Source organism: Cyanistes caeruleus, chromosome 3 (genome assembly GCF_971803275.1).
Source record: "Cyanistes caeruleus chromosome 3, bCyaCae1.hap1.1, whole genome shotgun sequence".
Classification (NCBI taxonomy): domain Eukaryota; kingdom Metazoa; phylum Chordata; class Aves; order Passeriformes; family Paridae; genus Cyanistes; species Cyanistes caeruleus.
This window is the reverse complement of record NC_141703.1, coordinates 3,320,745-3,340,417: the sequence shown is the minus strand read 5'-3', so window position 1 is coordinate 3,340,417 and position 19,673 is coordinate 3,320,745. Positions and strand designations below refer to the sequence as shown.

Here is a 19,673-nt window from a genome sequence, read left to right as displayed (position 1 = left end):
CTCCTAAGTGTGAAAGGGTTGTGCCAGCACTGGAACCTCAGTGGAATAACCTGGCTGTGGAAGCACTTTGCCTTTCTTAAAATTTCTTTACAGTTTTGTTTTTTTAAAGTTCAGGTCTCTTATACAAAGGCCTGGGACAGGGACAGTGTTCTGTTTGCACAGCTGGGAATTCTGGGGTGCCCCATGACTGCCAAGTGCTCTGAAAGCAAAAACAAGAAATATAAATAAATAAAAAATAAATAAAAATATAACACTGAATAAAAAATGGCCATCACACTCTAACCAGGAAGAGAAGTGACAGTGAAACCATCTCATTTCCATTCATGGATAGAGCTGTGAATTAAAGGAAAAAAATGGAAGATTTAAGACTGTTCTTGGTGTTCAGGGATCTGCTTTTGAAGTTTTATGTCTTTTTGTGACTTCCTCTCCTCAGTTAGAAAGAGACATCAAAAAGAAATGATTGTGTCCAACCTATTTGCTTCTTCTCTGAGGGAAAAAAAAGTGCTAAATCAGATAGGCTGGAAAGTGTCAATAGCTCAGGAATGCAGGAATGAGGTTAATGGACAAATATAGACGTGGTGTAAGCAGGGCCAGACCTCATTAACATATTTGGAGTTACACCCATTTATACCCAGCCTGGCTTTGGCCCTGGATCAGCAATTCCCCAGTGACCAGCCTGCATCAAACCACTGCTGAATTTGGCCCATTTCATCTAACATCTGCATCCTGCCTCGAAGTGGCCTGTCACACTTACTGCACATCAGATCACACCTGCCCAGGCGGCCACGGGCAATTGACTTTTTTGTTTAAAAAAAAAAAAACCAACCAACAAACCAACCAAAAAAAAACCCCAAAAAACAACAACAACAAAAAATTTTTAAAAATTCAGTCACATATCATCAAGAAAAACAACATTGTTTTAGGACTCTTATCTCTTCACTCCCAAATATCCTGTTTCTTCGAGCTGCGGTGGCCAGGACCAATAGAAACCTCTTCCTGCCATTGGCTGACTTCATTTCCCAGAGTTAGCACAATCTCATCCGCTCTAAACAACCTCATCAAAACTTCTTTCTGGTCAGAGCGAAGCAATAATTATTATTAGCAATTATTAGCGATCAATAATCTTGATCACATTATGGCAAGCACTATTAAGGTAAGGAGGGGGTACCTTTTTTGGTTGGAATTTTTTCCTCACTGGCGTGTTCTTTGGTTTCCTTTATCAACCTAGATAAGTTAGAATTGGGCAACACCCCCACTGCCACAATAGAGGACAACAAGATTTCCTTTGTACTGCCTAGTAAATTTCCTTTTTCCTACTCCAACCATCCGCAAGGCTTAAAAACTTCAAACTCGGAAAAAAAATTGGGTTTTTTAAATTCACTGTTCAGTGGTGTGGATTGCATAGGCGAAGCCCTTTTGTGAGAGCTTCTGAAATTTCTTGTAGGTATCCCTCGGACAGCTTGGATGTGTTTGTGGACTGCCATGAGGGGAGAGGGTGTGCACTGGAAGGAAAAAACGGGTCCTAAGGGCGCTAAACTTTTGGATACTTTGGAATGTTTCTCTTGCGGATGGGGACACAAATTTTAGCCAGCGGGAAGGAGAGGCACCAGCTCTTGTTTCTCTCATGCAGGTGTTAATTATGTGCTTTTCTAGAAACTCTGAATTTTAAACTCGGGACCTTTCTGGATGTTATTTTAACGGTGGTGGGAAGATCTCACGGGCGTGTTCTTTTTTATGTTTTAATTTTTTTGGACAATAAAAATCTCTTCTTGCTGCATAACTCGATCTCGGTGCATGGTTTGTTGGTTTTGGTTTGGTTTTTTATTTTTTTTTTTAAAGAATGGCATTGCTGGGTTTTTTTGGGCTGTGTCACTTAGTTGAATAAATCTGTCTGCCTAGTTTTTGTTTCTTGGGACAGGAGTTACCAATAGAGCAATAGCTGTGATTAATTGCAGAATGTAATGATAATTAAGCGCTTTGTGAGAGTGAAACTAATTTTATATAAAGAGCACGGGCAGGGAGGACTCTGTGGTGTTGTTCTATCAGGTTTGGGATGAAGGTATTGTTGGATTCAGGACTGAGGTGTTTGTTTTCTTCGTGGCATTGTCTGTTTCTGTACTTTTGTAATTATGTCAGAGATTTAATGAGGGATATGGAATAGCCTGGCCTTTGGCTAAGTAGGGCTGCAGTTGGATTTTTCAGTAAATTCTGCTCCAGTGTTTCCATTTCAGAGATCATTTGGTGCTTTTTGTTAGGAGTTTTGGGAACCTGACAGTCTTGCCCGAGGGCAGTGTGAGTAAAAAGTCTAATGAAGCTTTTGTTTTTGTGATCACTGATGTTTTCATGGGGCTATCAATAGAGACATAGATCTGACTCTCCTCTGCATTGCTGGCCAGCAGCTGTTAAATGCTAAGTAGCTCCTGAAACTGAATTCCCTTTGGTTTTGCCGTGCATTTCAGAGCACACAGGACATGACAGGCACTTAGTGAAAATCTGGAGTTTCAGGGATTCAAGTTTTGGCTAAAAGGAGAGCTGTGTGCTGAGGTTTTAATGGTGGGTTTGCTTCTATTAATCAGAATATTGATACTAATTTTATTTTTCAAAAATAATGGCACCCATGAGATCGGATGCCGTTTCCATTTTAGATAATTCCAATTATTTATTTCCTTTATGTTTCATATTGACTGAATTTTAATAGGATAGAAGATTGTTAAATGATACCTAATTTTTATTATTTTACTTCCACCTTACACTTAAGAGAACTGTTTTAAATAGCCTGGTAATGCAATGTACTCAGCAAAATGGAAAAGTGTCCAATTCTCTCTGCTCATCTGGAGTGTGAATCTTGCAAGAGGTCTCAGGCAACCCAAAATATTGAAGATTTTTCTGCCCAGGGTGCTGGGAAGGCCCTACATGCTTTAGCAAGAATTTTATTTATGCAAATGCAAAACGTGAAATGACTGGGAAGAAATGACAGGTGCTTTGTACTCGAGGTGCAGGAAATGTGCTCTGACACGGGGCTGAGACAATCCAAAGATTTTCAATTCCTCTTCTACGGGGACTGGATAAAGAAGTGTTTCTTTATAAAGAAATATCTTTCTTTTATAAAGAACCCTTTTAACTGAAGGGTTTTGGAAATAAAGAAATTACCTTTGAAGGCCAGGCATGTGTTTGTTTAGCTTTTGCTGAACAGTTATATTTATATATATATATATATTTAATATAATGGTTTGTGTTGTCTGCTGGCAATGGGTAGCCCAGCTATCCCAGTTTGCTTGAGGAAGGTGGAGAGCCTTATCTGGGATCTCTGGGAATTTAATGTGTTCTTTAGGGAAGCTGTGGAATCATTAAATTTCAGAACTGGGATGAGCACGGCTCTGTATTTGTTCCTAACTGGGCAGAGAGTTCTCGGAACCTACACCCGTGCGAAGGTGACCTTCCTTCCAGTCAGGGTGTCTGATTCATCCTTTCCCTCTCGGACAGACCCCTGGCACACGGGGCTCGGCAGGAATCGGGCAGGAATCTGGGAAATTTGGGCAGGCAAACCCTGCTGGGAGGTTTTGGGTGCTGGGTTTGATGTCCTGAGCGTGGTTTTTCCCAGGGCATCACTCTCTCCTCACCCCCTGCCATTCCTTTTTCACTTGGAGGGGGGAAGCTTCAGGTTTCTCCTGAAGAGGAGGAGGAGGAGGAGGATGAGACAGCAGCACCTTTTTCCCAGGCGCTGACATAGATACATAATAATATTTAATAAAAAAAATAATAATTAATAAAATAGTATTAATCCTGACTTCCCCACTGGACCATCCTTGCCCAGGCCAGGGATTTCTCCCTTGGATGGGGAGAGGTCAGTGCAAGAAGGTGCCTCCCCAGCCAGGATTTTGGGTTGATATTTCATATCCCAATAGCTGGGGCACACTCAGCTGAGCTCTCTCTTATGTTTTTTGGCATTTCAAAGGATAAAATGTGGTTTTTCAAGTGGGAAAATTCTCCTTAGAGTGAAGGTTTCAGCGCTGAGAGGTTTCCCTCTGGCTCAGGCGGTGTCTGACAGCTCTGCCATGGCACAGCAGTGCAGAGCATTGAATCTGAACATTATCAAATAAATGCAATTATTTATATTTATCAGTCACACTACTGTAAATACAATTTTAGAACATATCTGACTTAGGCATCAGTCTTCTGTTTGTGTTTTGGCTTTTTTTTTTTAAAGAATCAACAAAAACTATTTAAGTTCTACCTTGGGTTGAAGTAAAAATAATTATCCTGGAGGTCATTTTGGTGTTTTTTCTCATTATCCATCCCATAGCAGACAAAAGAATATTAAATAGAAAAGTACAGCTAGAATTCTAATTCCTTGCCATGTTCAAGCCTTGCTGTTTCTCTCTTTGCCTGCCAGTGCTATTATGCTTATTCTTAGAAAAACTCTTCACTAAATTGACTTTATAATTATCTCTTGGTTATACTTGTGGATATTTCTTTTATTTTAACTTACACCTAAATATACTCACATCCTCTCTTCATTAGTATTTTTTCAAGTGATGTTCATATAGAATCTATGATTTCAGGGAGAAGAAGTCTGTGTATTTGATAAAGGACAGGAGAATCTTTGTGGTTTCTGAGGCTTGAGGGTGTGGATGCACTGATTAAAGCAGAATATAGAGGGCAAGATTAATTTTTTTTGGAGGAATCTTGTTCTGGGTTTGTCTCTGTAGAATTACTTTTCTCTCACTTTCTTTTAGAAGCTCCAAGTAGTCACTCAAATGTTTCTGAAAGCTGGAGGCAGTTAAGAAATAAATCTGTTCTTGGCATATGGAAATGTTTAAAGCTTTGTTTAGAGGATTGCATCTGCACTGAGTCCAGCAGAGCTGACACAGTAATTTGTACTTTCGTTCCTTGCATTTAAACAATTATAAAGATTATTATCTCTTTTTTTTTTTCCTTTCTTTCTTTTCCCCTTGTCTCAGTTAGCAGCTGATTCAATGGCATATTTAACTTTCAGCCTGTGAATGCTTCCCTTGGCTTTGGTGATTTTTCACCTTTAAAGCTGAGCACACACCTGAGTGCTCTGGTGAGCCAGAGGCAGCAACAGAGCCCTAAAGCACTTACCTGATCCACCTAATCCAAACTTCCCATTCATTTCATGAAGGTTTTGTCCCAATAAAGGCAGGAGAATCAGAGTAGAATTATTTCCAGGTAAAGCAGTATTTCTGACTCAAACACAAATGTGTGAATTCAAGGCAGAAATGAGCAGAAGTTATTTTGTGTTGTTTTCTTCTGTTTTTAATCAGCAGTCATTTAACTCGATTTGGTTTGTGTCTTCATATGCCAAAATGAAGTGAAATATAAGGATTTTGCTTTCTAGAATTAAATCCCCAGGCAAGGAACAACAGCTGGAAAATGCATATGTTTGACTGTCTGAGTTTGTTGGTTTGTTTGTTTTTCCTGAACAAGAACTACATTATTCCTTAACAAAATGTTTTTCAGCAAGTCCCCCGTGTTACAAAAGGCCTTTCAGAAATAATGTTCAAAGAAACAAGTGCTCTTGGAGAATGACTTGCTGAAAGATAAACACAGAAGCAGTTTTGAAAAATCTGAGTGCCAAAAATGATACTTATTTACCAAGCGATGCTTTATAATTCAATAAAAATATATAATGCTGTTTACTCAGGAAGAAGTAGCCTTTATAATACAAGTTTCTAAATCAAGCCAAAAGAATTACTGAGAAAATCAGGAAAAAAGAAAAAAAGAAAATTTGATTTTGTATCACTTGTATTATGAATTTTAACAAAATAAGGGTGATACATTAAAAAACCTGACAGTGCCAAACCTTGTCAGGGTAATTCATTCATTGACTGTAATGTGATTTTTATCAGATCCATCTTTGAAAAATTAATTTCTTTGGATAGAGAATTACACAGCCACCCTCCTGTCCTTGATATACATATATACATATATATATATATATATATGTGTGTGTGTATATATATGTACACACATTTTTTTTATATATTTTTGTGTATTACAGAAGAAGTTTTTGCACTGAAAATATCAATAAAGACAGGAAAACTTATGTGAAAAAGGTATCAGTCCTTTCCTTAAAGAATGGATGTGTCTTTGTGGTTGGAGGGGTTGTTTTAAATGTTGTAGCCAAGCCTGCCTGAGGTTGGAGAATGCTGTGTCCCTCAGTTTATTCCTTCTCCCTTAGAGGGACTGTATAATCCTGTAAATAAAACAATGAACAGAAGGAGAAGTTTTAAGAAATCTGGTGAGGTTTGGCTTGCAAATGTTACCTCTCTCCTTGAAATGTAGGCACTCGGTTACCAATTTTTATTATGCACAGAGGAAGATTGGGCATTTCTTTCAGGAAAGGGATATTAGTGGCTAATAAATAAAATTAATGATGGTTTTTAATAACTGTGGTATATGAACCAGCAATTGCCTCTTCTGGTAATTACCATTATCAAATTTGTTACAAAGTAAAATGAATGAAGTGACAATTATTTGTCGTAAGAATTTGTCATTGATCATCAAAAGTTAAAGAACAATGAGTAACAGTGAATTTCTTTACAAGGGCTAGACCGAGGGACTCAGAGTGGCCAAGGGAAATGATCTTTTGGGAATTCTGAGTGGAAGGAATGCCTAGGATGTGATGTGTTCCCCTTGCAATGCTGTTTATTTGCGGTGTGTGTCTCCAGCCGTGGGTGGGAAGTGGTGTCACCAGGCTGGCGTGACCTTGTCACCCTGGGAGAGGAGCTGACTTGCTTAGTCAAAGGTGTGCGCTGCCAACAGATGACAGGGACTGGCTTTATGCAAATACCTGCAGGAAGGGGTGGATCCCAGTTTTCAGGAAGTGGCAGGACTCTTTAAAGCTACCTGCCTGATTTAACAGGGATGAGAGAGTGGCAGACAAAGACACAGTACCACAAGCGGAGAAAAAAAACCCCCAGGAGACTGGAAATGCTTTGTTTGACAAATCCCTAATTACAGCAGGGAGCAGCACCTTAATTCTACATGGAAGGTTTTGCATAACTGCAGGAGGTTTTTTTAAAATTCAGTTCTTCAGAGCTGAAAAACATCTTTTTTTAGACTCTCTGTTTATTACCTTGATAAACAGCAAAATGCTGCCACAGCAATTACCTTGATGATAAAGGGTCTGTAGACAGATACTTCCTGCCTTCATTTCCTACCCAGATAAGCTGCCAAAATCAGGGACTACCAATACAGGAAATGCTTTCAATAGGAACTTCCTATCTGTTAATATCTAATTCACTGAAAAGATCTAAGCCCTTCTTGTTTCATATAAAGGTAGTGCTCTACCTGATGCTATTTAAACACTCAAGCCCCAGTACAACGCATCTGGTGCTGTAATAAATTTCAAATTATTCAAATGCTGTTATCCTGGACTATGAAATACAGGCATTTTTCTCTGCAGTGGTAGGAAAAGTGCCCCTGCATTTTATAAAACTGGGAATTAGGATGGTTCAAAACCCACTGTCATTCTGTCAGATGAAAAACATCCCCCCTCCAACTCCTTGTTGCCTGAATCCTTTCCTCATTTCTGTACATCTCCAAGTAAAATACACATTTCATTAGGTGAAATTGAGGTGGACTTCTCCAACAAATAGTTCAGAGCATGTTCTGGAGATCTTAGAGATTCATGGCCATTTTTGTGCAATCCACTGTGCTCTACATACTCAAACAAAATGACTGGAACAGAAATTTTGCTTCACTGTGCTGGGAAATAAAACCATGGCTAACCTGTGTGTTTGAACCTCTGCTAAGGAAAAGAGAAACTCAGAGCAAAGGGAAAGGAAATAAAGACAGAAAACCTCCATTGCTAATTGTGACTTGAGGGGCATTTGTTTCAGGCGCATGAACAGGATGAATTAGGATTTATGAAACCTGGAGTGAAACTGGCCAAAATGAAGTCAACAGTGTGGCTTGACTGGGACCAGGCTTTCACCCAAGTTATTCAGGAGTTCAGCCCAAAATTTCTGTGTTGTTTTGCCAGTGATTCTGCTGGAGTCGTTCCAGGTTTCTGCCACTGTGACTGAGATGGGTATTTTGGCCTTTCCCTGCAGAATTGAGAAGTCCTTTGCTGTTGTGGCTTCATTTATATCCCACCTTTTCATCTGGGATGAGTAGTCCCACATTCAGTTATCTCCTCAGATTGCTAAATTCGTGTTGTGGTCTGTATCTGGGATCTGAGAATCTGAGGCTGGGAATCTGAGGCTGGATTCACAGGCTGGGAATCTGAGGCTGGATTCTCAGGCCCTTCCAGAGACCCTGGTGAACACATCCCTTGGAGATTTCTTGGCTGTGGAACAGGAGGGCTGCTCCTGTGAGCACCTGACCCAAACCCCCAGATATTACAGAGGTTTCTGCAAGCTGGAGGTTGATCATGACAAGTGGCTTTCCCAAGGCCATGGGTGAAGAAGCTTTAGGAAGTTTCCCCTTGGCTTTGGGCTCACAGGGGTGCTGGGGAAATGCACACTTTGTCCTGAAAGCAATGTTCCTCTGATGTGGTTTAGTCAGCTCTTATCTGCTCACATAAATTTTTATTATTGTTAATCTCTGGCGTACTCACAGCAGCTTTCCTCATGCGTCAGGTATTCCCTTGGAAGAGCTCAAAACTGTTGCTTTTCACTGATCAGATCAACTCACTAAAGTGGTGGCCAGAGACATTTTTCACATTATTTCCATGCAGGCATTACCTTTTTAAAAACTTCCCCACCATTTGTCATCGAGGCATCGTTACCTCTGCTGTTTTCATGGAATTCAGAATCCGATTGTTTAGTCTACGTAAAGGGGGGAAAACGAGGGGGGTCCTGTGCCTTTAATGTTGTTTATAACGGTTGGACAGAGCTTGTCAGGTGAAGGTTAATTGCTCTCCAGTTAAAGCAGTTCTCTGCACAGATGGGTTATCAGGGCTGAACACTCGTTACAAGATTAATCTCGTTTCCGACAAGACTTCCCTTTCCTCCAACTGATTTTTGCTCAGCCATTGGACCTGTCAGCAGCCGTTAAGAGAAGGGTGGGTTACCTCTGGGATATTAATGCCTGCGAGCAGCGAAACAATGCAGAGTGTGTGTCATATCGGCGGGGAACATCTTTAGGAGACAGCACATTTCGGAGCTCTTCTGAAGGTCGAGATTCATAAACAACAGAAACAATCAGGAGTGGTTGTGTTAACCCTCCTCGTGGATACAAACTCGTAGGCTCCTTTATTGTGTCCCTCCTCATCTCCTGTGGAGCTGGTTTTTTAGGTCCAAAGGTGTATTTTTGGGGAAAATTTTAGCCAACAAAGCACCCCTGATGAGATGCGGAACCCAAGATGCTTCTGTCCAGTGGATTGATGGACGAGGCCTTCAGTTTATGCTTAAATGAGAGGCAATAAATCATGGTGTCCACTCAAAGAAATTCAAACTATGGGAGTTCTGTCTTGGGCTCTAAGCAAACCTGTTGAATTTTCCTCTTTTTTTCCAAGCTGGAGTCATTCGCAGATGGATCCACTGGGCTACAGAGGTATGAGATGGATGTAGAGTGTGAGGAGAACCAGGCACATTGTGTTCTTAGCACGACATTGCCTTTCTAGCCAAGGCTGCAGCAGCTCTGCCAGTCCAGGCTCATCCTGAGCATTTGGATGGACCGAGTTCAAGGAGGCTGCGGCACGAACGCAAAAGTCTCGCAGGAGTTTTTGGGTTTATTTCAGGAGTTCTGATACAACCAAAATAACAAAACTTGGCAGAAAGCTCTGGCTGCCAGGGTTCTGCCACGCAGCTTTAGTCAGTAAATTCCAAAACACTAAACAAGTATTCAAGGCAACAAACAGGGTAGCTCTGATGTTTCCTTCGAGTTTCCTGTCCTGGCTTGGGATCAGCTCCATCCTGTCGATGGTGCTGGGTCTCTTCATTGACTTCTGAGTGAACTTTGAGTCAGGCTGCATTGTCCCAGCCAAGAAATCCAGCTCTGTGGAGGGTCGTGGGCTGCACAGCATTCACTGGGTGATTTATTTTTAATTTGTTTTATAAACATGCAACAAAACTATTAAGTTTTATAAAAAACAAGTTTTGTTTAAGAAAAATCTGTCTACAAGTTTCTGACAATCTCTTGATTTTCTTTTTTAAATTTTCTTTTAATCATAAAATAGTTTAATAACCTTACTGCTGAATTCTTAGGGTTTCTCATACTAGCGGGATTAAAAATGCATTTTCCTTTGATTTAGAATCCACCGGGTTTAAGGAAATTTACTTGCTCCAGTTATAAAGCTGAAATGAAAGGTAGACAGGAATGTAACCTCTGGATGTCATCCTCTTCAGCAGTGTGCATTCAGAGCCAAAGCAATTCAAGACAGTGAATTCCATTACTGGTTCTAATAAGATAGGAAAAGTGCATAGTAAATCTTTACAATGCCAACTAAATCACCGGTGCTTTATGCCAAAGGGGGCAAGTTTAGCAGAAAGTTTTTAAATGGGCCAGGTTGAATTATTTTTAAAAGAAGAGAGTCCCTAAGAGGTTGTTAAATCTCTGCTTAAAGCCTTGAATAAGGATCTTGTTTTTCAAGATGCTGATGGAGTTGAGAGTTCCTGCTGTCTGTGCTCAGTGAGAATTCAGATGGTTTTGAAGAGGGAAGCTTACAGGCAATTAGGAATTGTTGTTATGCCACATACCTGATGTGAGAGAAGCCTTCCTTGTCAATAACACCTTTCTAGAAAAAGAAAATTGAAAGTGGTCAGATTTTTTTTTTTTTTCCCAAGAAATGGTCTTTGTTTAGCAAAATAATGGAATATTTAATGTGAGGGACATGAGGCCCTGGCACTGGGTGCCCAGAGCAGCTGGGGCTGCCCCTGGATCCCTGGCAGTGCCCAAGGCCAGTCTGGACATTGGGAGCAGCTGGGACAGTGGGAGGTGTCCCTGCCATGGCAGGGGTGGCACTGGGTGATTTTTAAGGTCCTTCCAATCCAAACCATTCCATGATTCTGTGATGGTTTGGTTTTTGCACTTAGAATGGGAAGCATTCAAAATGAACTACGAATTCCAGAGCTGTTTGTGGGGCAGGTGGGTTGCAGATTTGACAACTGCAACATCTTTTAAAGAAAAGAATCAAAAAGTCATTTAAATAGATGCTGGGAATACCTTGAGCTCAAGCACAGTCTGTGGAATGTACATGTAAATTACTGACTTTAAACTCATTCTGTGTGAATTTGGTCTCTGCTACGGACCCCAGATCCTTTTCAGTCATCATGAATGTGAAATCTGAGAGAATCACAGAATCATTGAGGTTGGACAGGACATCCAAAACAAAGTCCCAGCTGTGGCCGATGCCCACCTTGTCCCCAGCCCAGAGACCTGAGTGCCACCTCCAGGTGACACCTGCAGGGATGGGCACTGCAAAGCTCCCTGGGCAGCCCCTGCCAAGGCCTGAGCTCCCTTTCCATGGGCAAATTCCTGCTGCTGCCCACCCTGAGCCTCCCCTGGCCCAGCCTGAGGCCTGAGCTCTCCTCCTGTCCCTGTTCCCTGGCAGCAGAGCCCGACCCCCCCGGCTGTCCCCTCCTGCCAGGGACTTGTGCAGAGCAATCAGGTCTCCCTTATTTTCTCTCTTCAAATTTAGTTCTTTTTCTCCACACCTTCATCACACCCTTAATGTAACCTTTTAGGACCCAGACCAGACCAAATTCTGTTTCAAATATTCTTCTCTCCCAAGCTTGGGTCGTCATAAAACTGTTTTCCTCTTTTGCAGAATTTTTATTTGGTCTCTCCTCTGTCTCTCATCTGCTTCTTGGAGGATGCATTTCTCACCAGCTCTCTCCATTTTTATTGAGAATCTTGTGATATTTAGCAACTAAGGGTCAGTTTCTTGAATTATGTGAACATTTGAAATCTTCAGTGTTCACTAGCAAAAGTTCTAAAATTTTCACCTTGCAAGCCAAGATGCAGACCCAAAACACATTGGGTTTAGGTACTTTTTTTTTTTTTTTTTTTTTTTTTTTTTCCCAAGACCTGGTCCAAAACTTCCTGGTCTTGTTTCTGGTTTGTAAGCTGGGGCTCAGAAGTTTTCTTGCCATCAGGTTAAATCTTATTCCTGAAGGTGTTAAGAAACGAAGCTGGTGGTTCAGCCTCTTGGAGAAATGCATTTGCTGTGTAGTAACTGCCAAAAGCTTCAGTTCTTTTTTTTTTTTTTAAAAAAAAAATTGAAGATATTAAAATTTTGCATCACCAAATTGTGATTATATAACCAGAAGTAAAGAAAATGCATTTCTGTTTATATATTCATAGAAATTTTCCCTCCAAATATTGCAATTTAAGGGGGCTTAAAGGCTTTTATGACCCTGGAGAGGATGAATTAAAGGTGCTCGAGGTTGCTTGAGAAAGGTCAGCATTAAATGGAGTGTCTGTGAGCCCCAAGGCATTGCTTTCCTTTTTTATCCCTTCTAATTCTCTTAGTGAAATTAATTCTCTTAATTTTTCTTAGGGAAAAGACAAGGAATTCAGAAGGTTGAATAAGAAGCTGAGTTAAAATGTTGCAAAAAGTTTGATATGAAAGTTTCAAGGTAGAGGTAGAAAGCAGTGGGATGTGATATTAAAATTAAGGTGACAAGAAAAAATGTTAAATTTTCTGTCAGTAAAAATATTCAAGACCTTAAAAAAAAATGGAATTTCAGGGAATAATATATATATTGCTTGTCTTAGCTGCCTTCTAATTCACAAATCTTTGGCTGGAAATGAAAACCAGCAGTCTTTTTAGCTGACTGTAGAATTTAGGTTCAGAGGAACCTAAGGTTCAGTAAGATCATGAAGGTTGGCAGCCACCATTGTTAAAAAGGAAGCTTGATAAATCCTCAGAATTAACCCTTTTGAAATCTTACTTAAATAGGATTGGGATGATGCTGAAAATGAAATTTCTAAGCTTGATAAAGACACTAAAACTAGACTCTCAGAAAGAAGAACTTGATTTAAAATTTGATTTAAAATAATTTTCCCACTACTCCATGAACAACTGAAGGAATGATTATCAGTGCCAGTCAGTGCTGCTAAAAAAAACCAAACCAAAGTGAAAGGTGTGAAAACAAAATCTGTTGAGGAAGTTCCTGGAGTCAAGAAGTGTCCTAAGGAGGACAAAGTTTTTGAGTTTTTTGAAGCTGTCAGCTTTGAATTGGAGAGGCACTATCAGAAAAGAAAAATAAAGGTATTACACTGTGAATTTTCATGGCAGTGAGTATAAACTCCAATCTCCAGTGTTACAGAGCCCATTTACAATCACCAGGCTTGTATAAATTAATGAGAAGGTGGCCAAGCAAAGGAGAACAGAGGCCCAAAGTTCCAAATAAAGCCTGGATTTGCAAACAGAGAAGTGCTATGCAAAATATTTCCTCAGTTACTGCTGAGCCTCTCAGATTCCCTGGCTGGCTGTTGTATTCCACACCTTCCAGCCACCAGCAGAACCCTCTGCTATCACAGACTTCAGCCTGGTTTTAATCATTAATAGTCTTTTCTTCACCAGATTCCTTTGATCTCATTTTGCACGACTTCATCTCTTCCTCTGTTTTCTTTTTCAGTCAGATTGCAATTTCTTTGCTTTGTTTAATCCTCAGTTGCCCTCAAAGTCTGAACACACGTTTCTGAAGGACTGAGCTGGTTTTTCAGTCTTTTGTCTCTCTTGGAGAGGGACTTTTCCTAAGGGCTGCAGGGCCAGGAGCCAGGGAATGGCTGCCAGGGGCAGAGGGCAGGGCTGGATCTTGGGATCTTGGGCAGGAATTGTTCCCTGGCAGGGTGGGCAGGGGCTGGGATGGAATTGCCAGAGCAGCTGGGGCTGCCCCTGGATCCCTGGCAGTGCCCAAGGCCAGGCTGGACATTGGGAGCTCCTGGGACAGTGGGAGGTGTCCCTGCCATGGCTGGGGGTGAAAAAAGATGAGCTTTAAGGTCCCTTCCAACCCAAACCATTCCATGATTCTGTGATCTTCACAGCACCATCTTGCACCCCTTTCCAGCAGAAACACAGTTCACCCAGCTCGTCAAATTCAAGTCTTGTTGAAATGTTTCTAACAGGAGTTTGCTCAGGTGGGAAAATCCTTCCCTCTGCATAATAAAAAAAAGGGGGGAAAACAGTCCCAAATGTATCATCAGCAGCCTTTTGTTTACTCCTGTTGTTGCTGGATGGGACATTTTGGCTTTTTTAATTCCATGTGATGGGTGCTGACTCTGGCAGAGGGAGGGAGAATTTTCTGTTACACCCCCAGATCCTCACCATGATGTGAAAAAAATGACAGTATTTTCAGAAACAGCTGGTTTATTTTCACATTCCCATCTGAGACACTTTCATTGTGATTTTCAGAGCTTTGCTATTTCCCACAAAATTTTCATTAATAGCTTTTAAAAGCTTTTCATCTGACTTGAAATCTGACTTTATTCTGCTCAGCTGCTAAAATTGCATGGGCTTGCTACCAAGCTCAGTTAATGCTGAAGTTGTTCTAGTGCTTTGAGAAATATCTGCTAATTAGATGCACTTAGATCTTATTTGCAAATAGTTCTATTTATGGCAATAGAAGAGATAAATTTATATATAAAAGATAAATTTGGAATGCAGATTTTTAAGCTACCAAGTTCTAAAAGGAGCAGTGTTGTTTTCATTGATGATTTCACTGACACTTCAAAAATTCTGTAAAACTTACAGAAATATCCTGAGATGTGTTCTTAGAAATACAGAATCAGGAGCTCTGGACTTTGAAATAAGTAAGAATTTTTCAAATAACTGACTTAAAAATATTCTTTGAACATGTCACCAATATAATATTTAATGTACTCAAGCATACAAACCCTATCTGTAGAAAAAGTAGAATATAAGATGTGGCAGGAATTTTAAATGTTTCTAGCAAATGTTTTCTCCACAGTTGTGTCTGAAGCCTGAAACTTCAGAGGGTCATAAACAGCTTTAAAACACGCCTGGTCAGTGATGAAATACTCAACATGAGGAAGCAAAAAATTTTACTGAAGCTTTAGATCTGTTTTCCATATTCTTACAAAAGAGTTGGTTTCTAAAGATCTGTTTTAGATTTAAGTCTCACTGGAAGTATCTTATAAGAAAGCTTTTATATATTTAAAAGATGTTCTGAAGAGTCAAAGTTCTCCTGATAAAACTGGTTAAGTGTTTCTGCTGGCTCTGATGGAGCAAAATGATTTTTGCTAATTGTTTTGGTAAAATTAGTTTGTGAAATTCTCAACAATCTGTGTTTGGCTGGTTGAAAATTTATAGTCTTGAGAAATTGATGCTTTGAACAGATGCCAAGTTCAGGTATGGATACCAACAAGAAAGATGGAGAGAGACTCCTCTAAGGCCTGGAGGGCCAGGAGCCAGGGAATGGCTTCAGAGTAGGATTTGATGGGATCTTGGGCAGGAATTGTTCCCTGGCAGGGTGGGCAGGGGCTGGGATGGAATTGCCAGAGCAGCTGGGGCTGCCCCTGGATCCCTGGCAGTGCCCAAGGCCAGGCTGGACATTGGGAGCTCCTGGGACAGTGGGAGGTGTCCCTGCCATGGCAGGGGTAGGAATTAATTATCTTTAAGGTCCTTTTCAGCCCAAACCAGGCTGGCATTCTCTGGTACCTGAACCTCCATGTTCATCAGAATTAACTCCTTGCCTTGCCAATGTATCAATCACCCCCAAACTACAAAATCCTCATTACCCACATGTGTTCCAGGTCAGCTGAATGATGTATTAATAAAACAATAAGACTTTTCTTGGTCAAAGTCCAATCTTCAGGCTGCCAAACTCTCAGAGGGAAAATAAAACACAAAAATCCCACATTCCTGCTGTTGTGTAAAGAGAGCTCAATTTGTCCAGAGAAGCTGTGGATTCCTCATCCCTGGAAATGTCCAAGGGCATTTGGACAGGGCTTGGAGCAGCCTGGGATAGTGGAAGATGTCCCTGCCCATGGCAAGGGATTGGAATTAATGACCTCTAAGACCCCTTCAAACTTAAACTTTGCTTTTCCTTTCCCTTTCATCAGCCTTTTTACCTTCACTCCACTTCTTGCCTGTTACATGTAGTAGCCTTTCATTATTTATGAACAATGTAATTATTCATAGTTGCCTTCATTATTTATTATTTTCTAGTCATTCAAACTGAAAAAATTACCTCTGGCACAGCTGTGACAGTCACACTGCTCACACTTTGCATTCAGCTTGTGCTTTGTATCTATTTCCCTCAGCTTGTGTCCCTTCTGTGTTAGCTGTAAGCATTTTCTGACAAGGTCTGTCTAATCCTTCGCCATAGTTCTGTGCCCAAGACAGCAGAGTCCATTTATTTCTTGCATAAAATTGGTTATTAAATACTTTTGAGGCACTGGAAATGTGCTTTTTGCTGAAGAATTGCAGCAGTTCAAGTAGAAGTTCACATAGGGAAGTCAGCACATTGTGACACGAGTGTTGCCCCACATCTCCCTCTCTGCAGAGAACACCTTTCATGGTCATGCCAGGTCCCACTGAGAAATGGTTGTGTTTGGGTTTTCATTGCACTGACTGCAACATCTGTGGGTTTGCATCTTTTATCTGCAGTAAAAAACAAAGGAACCACATTTTTTTTCTTTCTTTACAGAAGCTCTGCCTCCCTACCCAAAGATTTCAAAGCTGGTCGGGTTCTTGATTTCACAGATGAATAGTTTGGGGCAGAAGGAACCTTAAAGATCACCCAGTTCCAATCCTTGCTTTGAGCAGGGACCTCCTTCTCACCTTCCACCATCCCAGGTTGCTCCAAGCCCCATCCAAACTGGCCTTGGGTGCTTCCAGGGATAGGGCAGCCACAGCTTCTCTGGTCAACCTGTGCCAGTGCCTCACCACCCTCACTGGGAACAATTCCTTCCCAATCTAACCTAATTTAGCTTTAGTTTAAAGCCATTCCTCCTTGTTCTATCACTACCTATGCTCATCAAAAGTCCCTCTGAGCTCTCCTTGAGCTCCTTTAGGCCCTGGAAGGGGCTCTGAGGTCTCCCTGGAGCCTTCTCTCCTCCAGGTGAGCACGTCCAGCTCTCCCTGGCTCCGGAGCAGAGCTGCTCCAGATCTGGGATCAACTTCATGACTTCTTCTGGGCTCTCTCCAGCAGCTCCAGGTGCTCCCAGGGCTGGGGCAGCTCTGCAGGTGGGGTCTCACCTGAGCACAGGGGCACAGGGACAGAATTCCCCCTTTCCTGCTGCCCAGCTTGGGGAATCAGCCCAGGCCACAGACTGGGGAAGAGCATTCCAATTGTGTTGATTCTACACTAGTTTTTTTTCTTACTTGAATAATCCTCATGGACAGAAAGGCTGAAATGATTTGTTTCTTCCTTACTTTTATTCCTTCAAATACAGAAACGGGATTTTAAAATGTCACAGTAACATTTATCATTTTCTTTTATCACATGTGTCTCAGTGAGTGGTTTTTATTCCTGTGGGAGGGAGCTCAGTGCATTTCTTGGTCTCCTGAATAGCAGGAGCATTGGAGATTGCTCAGGTCAGCCAGGAGCTAAATGAACAAGCTCATCTGGTTTTCCCTTCTTACCAAACAACATCTATCATTCCTCTTTATTTGGTCCATGCTTTCATTTTATTAGGTTGCAGGGAAGCATAAATGGTGTCTGTTTACATTCCTTACTGATTCAGCTTGAAATGCTGACCAAGGATGGCTTGAGGAGTCTATAAAAAGATGGGGAAGTTTCTGGCTCTCAGACATGGAAAGGTGCTCCTGGAAGCTCCAGACCCAGAGCGCAAATCAGTTAAGCCTCCTTGACAATTTTGAAACCTCAAATCCTTTGAAATAGTTGGCAACCAGCCTGTTGCATATTTACAGTTACACAACTCACAACTCTTCCCCTCTGTGACTTCTAAAAGTTCCTCCTTCCTTTTTTTTCTCTCTAGGTCCCTTGGCAGCATCACAAGAGCTCCTCTGCCTCTTCCCTGCCTTCCCCCCAGCCCTCCTCGCCTTTATCTCTCTCTCTCTCCTTAGTATGGCACATTGTTCAGGGGAAATGGGTTGTTTGGAGTTCACACTTTGTTTTCCTGCTGTTTTTCTGGGAAGCTGGACGTGGCACGAAAGATATGGGAACAGCTTGTAGGAAATGGGTTTGTTTGGGGAAACAATAAAAGAGAAACAGCCTGCATACCTCTCCACCTCTCCTGGATGTTGGAATGCCTGGATTACAGTGTGTGCAAAGACAATTTTTGGGGTCATTTTTCAATATAGCCCAAAGAAAAGCAAATAAAAACACGTTCTTTTAGCATTATCTTAAGCTTTGCATCCACCCAGCTTCATTTCTTGTAGCAATGTGTATTGAACACTTGTTAGTGAGATGTGGGGAAAACCATCTTAAAGGTTTTTGTTGTTGTAGTAAATGCAGATCTCACAACTCTGGCCAGGAGACTCTCTTCATTTGCACTGACATTCTCAGTTCACTTTTCATCAGTGGCAGCAGTTGATCTCTTTTGTCTTTCTGGAGATGATGTTGGTGCTGTTGCAAAAACCAGTCAATGTCAGAGCAGCAGGGCCTGGTTTTTGACTGATAACTTTGGTAATCACGAGCTTGGAAGAAATATTGCCACAGGGAAAAGCTGCAGGACTTTCCTTGCCACCACATCAAAGATACTGCCACGTGCATTTTCCTTTTCTTCTTCACATGTAAAATTAAAAATGGGCCACAACCTGTTTCTGCTGCATATGAGATTCAGCAGAGAGCCACAAGCTCCTACAATCATAATATGGTTTGAGTTGGAAGACAAAGGTTAAATTTGTGAGGCAGATCTCTAAAGAAATGGAAAGATAATGAGACAGTTGAAAATTTTCTGAAGTAATTGTTTATGTTTTGTGATTTTGAAGATTTTATTTAGAAAGACATTGCTTAAGTAATAAGAACTTAGTTTAAAATTACAAGCACAGGTGTAAATGGGATTAGAGTTTTTTTGTACTGCCACAAAGCAATTTGTTTTGTGTGTATGTGAGAGTTTCTTTTTAGGATAAAACAACAATATCCTTATTTTACACTAGTTCAGCAGAGCAGGTTAAATATCCTTAAAGAAAAGCAGGCACTTCATTGTTGTTTCACTAAATCCTCTCCTGTGTGAGTCTTTGCATGCAAAGAAATGACTTAATGCTGTGACATTCAACCCTGCCTTAATTTCATTAGTCATGTTTTGTGGCAGATGACTGAAATAATGCGTGCAGAAGTATGAATCAAGATATTCATTATAAACAATTATAGGAAAGTATGCTGGGCTATAACACTGCAAAGGTTATCGTGACAGGAAGTCATATTTTACATACACAGTGGGCATATTTGGAAAGTTCATTCTGAATTTAGAAGGATTACCCATCTGAGCAATATTCCATATGCTCCTGAAATGGGGAACACCATCAGAGACATGCAATGCTACATATATATATATATATCCAGTGTATACATGGGAGCTCCAGAATAAAAGGTGTCTGAGGAAAAGGAAGGGACAATAACATAAACACAAAATTTTCTGCTCCAATGCTGTGCAAAATTGGACAGTGCCGTTAACAGAGTAAATTTCTAATAAGCAATATAAATTTGTGGTTTAATTCCAGCTGTCTAATTGTGGAGAAGTCAGTAAAATACATAGAATTAGGGAATCATGGAGTGGTTTGGCTTGGAAGGGAGCTTAAAAATCATCTTTTTCCCGTCCTCTGCCTT

The 19,673-nt window shown here is 40.9% G+C and overlaps 1 protein-coding gene across 7 annotated transcripts in view; it reads left to right on the top strand.

Annotated features, from left to right (window-relative positions):
• Positions 1-19,673, top strand: part of ERG (ETS transcription factor ERG) — a 137,846-nt gene that overhangs the window by 76,155 nt on the left and 42,018 nt on the right. Inside the window, exon 1 of one of the 7 annotated variants that reach the window (XM_023926515.2) lies at positions 999-1,153. The exons of 5 other annotated variants lie outside the window; for them this stretch is intronic. In XM_023926515.2, coding sequence (XP_023782283.1) covers positions 1,136-1,153 — 18 coding nt within the window. In that variant the 5' untranslated portion in view covers positions 999-1,135. Of the gene's footprint in view, positions 1-998; positions 1,154-19,673 lie in introns of those variants that run through there. One more of the 7 variants, XM_023926526.2, reaches the window with a different exon arrangement.